At 42.2% G+C, this 2,500-nt stretch overlaps 1 protein-coding gene across 1 annotated transcript; it reads right to left on the bottom strand.

Moving 5' to 3' along the window:
• Window positions 1-1,072: 1,072 nt before the first annotated feature.
• On the bottom strand, window positions 1,073-1,980 carry LOC137643079 (uncharacterized). The gene is made up of 3 exons (XM_068375924.1): window positions 1,873-1,980; window positions 1,544-1,691; window positions 1,073-1,380 (listed from the first exon to the last, which is right to left on the bottom strand). The coding sequence occupies exons 1-3, from the start codon at window positions 1,978-1,980 to the stop codon at window positions 1,073-1,075; spliced, it is 564 nt and encodes a 187-aa protein (XP_068232025.1).
• Window positions 1,981-2,500: the final 520 nt, after the last annotated feature.

Raw genomic sequence — 2,500 nt, 5'->3', positions numbered from 1 at the left:
GCAACAGGTTGTGTTAACAGTTAACAATGAGAAATAGGCAGACAGGTTGATGCAAGTTCCTGTCAGTGCGAGGGGAGAGTGAAGATACAAAGGATAATATATACAAGAAAAGAGAAATGTCGTTACTATGTATGTAAAGGAAACATTACGGTATTTAAATGTAACTTCCTGTTTACTTTTTTTTTAAAGTAAGTACCTGTTTGAGAATCCCTAGATAGTTTTCTTGAGACCTCTCTTCTGTTCAATCTAGCACTTTCTGTGCTACTCTCTCAAGCTTCAGTGGACAGCTGCGAGTGTGTCCCTAACCCGTCACGAAGTCCCGTTTTGTTCTTGGAAGAAATTGTATTACATTTTAAGAAAAAGTAAAAAAGTGGAGGAAAAGTCTGCTTTTCCTAACCCTAACTTCCAATGGAAATGTGCAAGAGAAAGACTTTGTGGATGTTCCTCGGTACTACAGGAGAATCGTAGTATACATTGCTTTTCTCTATTTAATTTCTTGAGAGACAAATATTCAGTGATAAATGTGACTAATATTATTGTTTGTTTTTCTGTTTTGATTCTGCATCTTGTATAGTTACATTTTGAGTATTATTTTACTATATGGTGCTTGTCATCGTAACTTTTATTATATAATATTGTGACATAAATTACTTGACTGATTTGCGTCAAAGAGTATTGGGCAACTAGTAATAAGGAAGTTAGGTTTCAAAACTGTAATTTCTGAGTTAGGTTCTTTATTCATGTTTGAATTTGTTGTTCCTGGTAATTTAATGATTATATTTATATTGTTTTGTATTTAATCAGCATTCATAATTTCTCGTTATTTATATCTTATTTGATGGAACTCTAGTTGTATGTAACTTTAAAGATTATTGATAATTATAATATTGGTATACTTATCTCTATCTGATTTTGCCCTAGTATTTTCTCAATATTATGAGGTATTATCTTGCTATAGACATCATTAAAAGAATCTGATAAGGATATATAGAAATATCCCTTACAATGTACTATCGTGTGACACCCGGGTGGTACCTGGCTCACCGCCCCTAAAAATGACATCCTGTACATGTTAAATAGGGCGCCCTGATCTAGAAAGGCGAACTGCAGGCGGGTCATCTGGTGGGATATAAGCAGGTTCTAGACGATCAATGGAGACCCAGTCTTCTTTCCCACAAATATTTAGTGGGAATGCTTTTGGATTGCGTCGGATCACAAGGAAAGGGCCTGTGTAAGGGGGCGTTAGCGGTGGCTTGGTAGTATTGTTGCGTAGGAATACGTGCATTGCAGAGTTCAAGTCCTTCGGTATGTGATATACTTCGCTGGGGGCTTGAAAGTCGGGCGGTATGGAGTAAATTTTCCCACAACGTAACGTATGCGCTGGAGATCGTAGGAGGAGGTTACAGAAGGAAAAAATTCATCGGGGACGACCAACGGGTCGCCATATACCATTTCATCTGCGGGACATCCAGGGTGTCTTTAGGAATGATCCTTAGTCCCAGGACGACCCAGGGAAGCTGAGTAAACCAGTTGGAGTCCTTACAGCAGGACATCAAAGCTGCTTTGAGGGTGCGATGAATACATTCAATCATTCCATTGGCAGCAAGGTTGCAGGCAGCCGCTGTCTGATGTAGGGTGATGCCCAGGAGATTTGTTAATGGTGTCCATAATAAAGAGGTGAAGTGGTACCCCTGTCAGAAGTAATATGCTCAGGGATACCAAATCTTGCTATCCATCCTGAGAGTAAGGCAGATGTACAGGAGGCGGACGTTGCAGTTTCCATGGGAATGGCTTCAGGTCAACAAGTGGAGAGGTCAATGATGGTAAACAAGACTAGTAACAATGTCCTTGTGATGTGGGTAGCGGGCCTACAATGTCAACGTGAATATTGGGCGAAACGGCTCTGAGGTTTAGGAAAGGTGCCCACTCCTGAATCCGTGTGTCGATGTACTTTGGAAGTTTGGCAAGAAGTACAGGCATGGACCTAAACCTTAGCATCCTTAGTAAAGCCGGGCCAAGTGAACTTTGTCTTCAGCAGCTGTGCAGTAGAACGGCAAGAGGGATATGAAAGGCCTTGAATGAAATAAAAAACCTGTCAGTGCATGGGAGCAGTAATCCACGGTTGCGGTCTACCAGTACTGACGTCACAGAGGAGAGTGGTGTTGGAGTCTTCGAGGAGGACGACTTCCCAACGGAGGGATGTGCAGGATGTCCTACATGCTTGATACCATGGATCCTGTCGTTGGACTACAGCGAAGGCGTTATAATCAAATCCCAATTGAACGGCGGCCAACGTGTTTCTAGACAGGGCATCGGCAACAGGATTCATTTTCCCAGGGACATGATGAAGGGTGCAATTGTATTCAGCCACTGTGGAGAGATGTTCGCGTATACAGGCAGACCAGGCGACAGACTGTCGAGTGGAGGCGTGCACCAGAAGTATGTGGTCTGTGAAAACGACGAAGGGCATACCTTCTAAGAAATGGGGGAAATGACGGAC

Source organism: Palaemon carinicauda, chromosome 6 (assembly GCF_036898095.1).
Source record: "Palaemon carinicauda isolate YSFRI2023 chromosome 6, ASM3689809v2, whole genome shotgun sequence".
In the NCBI taxonomy this organism is placed as follows: domain Eukaryota; kingdom Metazoa; phylum Arthropoda; class Malacostraca; order Decapoda; family Palaemonidae; genus Palaemon; species Palaemon carinicauda.
The sequence above is the reverse complement of the archived record's forward strand: the minus strand, read 5'-3'. Positions and strand labels throughout refer to the sequence as shown.

What these genes read in the sequence shown, in the direction of transcription:
- LOC137643079 (XM_068375924.1), bottom strand. Translation starts at nt 1,980, where the DNA reads ATGCCTGTACTTCTTGCCAAACTTCCAAAGTACATCGACACACGGATT. An exon ending in CCAATATTCACGTTGACATT is followed by an intron (nt 1,692 to 1,872) that starts GTAGGCCCGCTA and finishes TACTTCTGACAG; the next exon opens with GGGTACCACTTCACCTCTTT. An exon ending in AGCAGCTTTGATGTCCTGCT is followed by an intron (nt 1,381 to 1,543) that starts GTAAGGACTCCA and finishes TACGATCTCCAG; the next exon opens with CGCATACGTTACGTTGTGGG.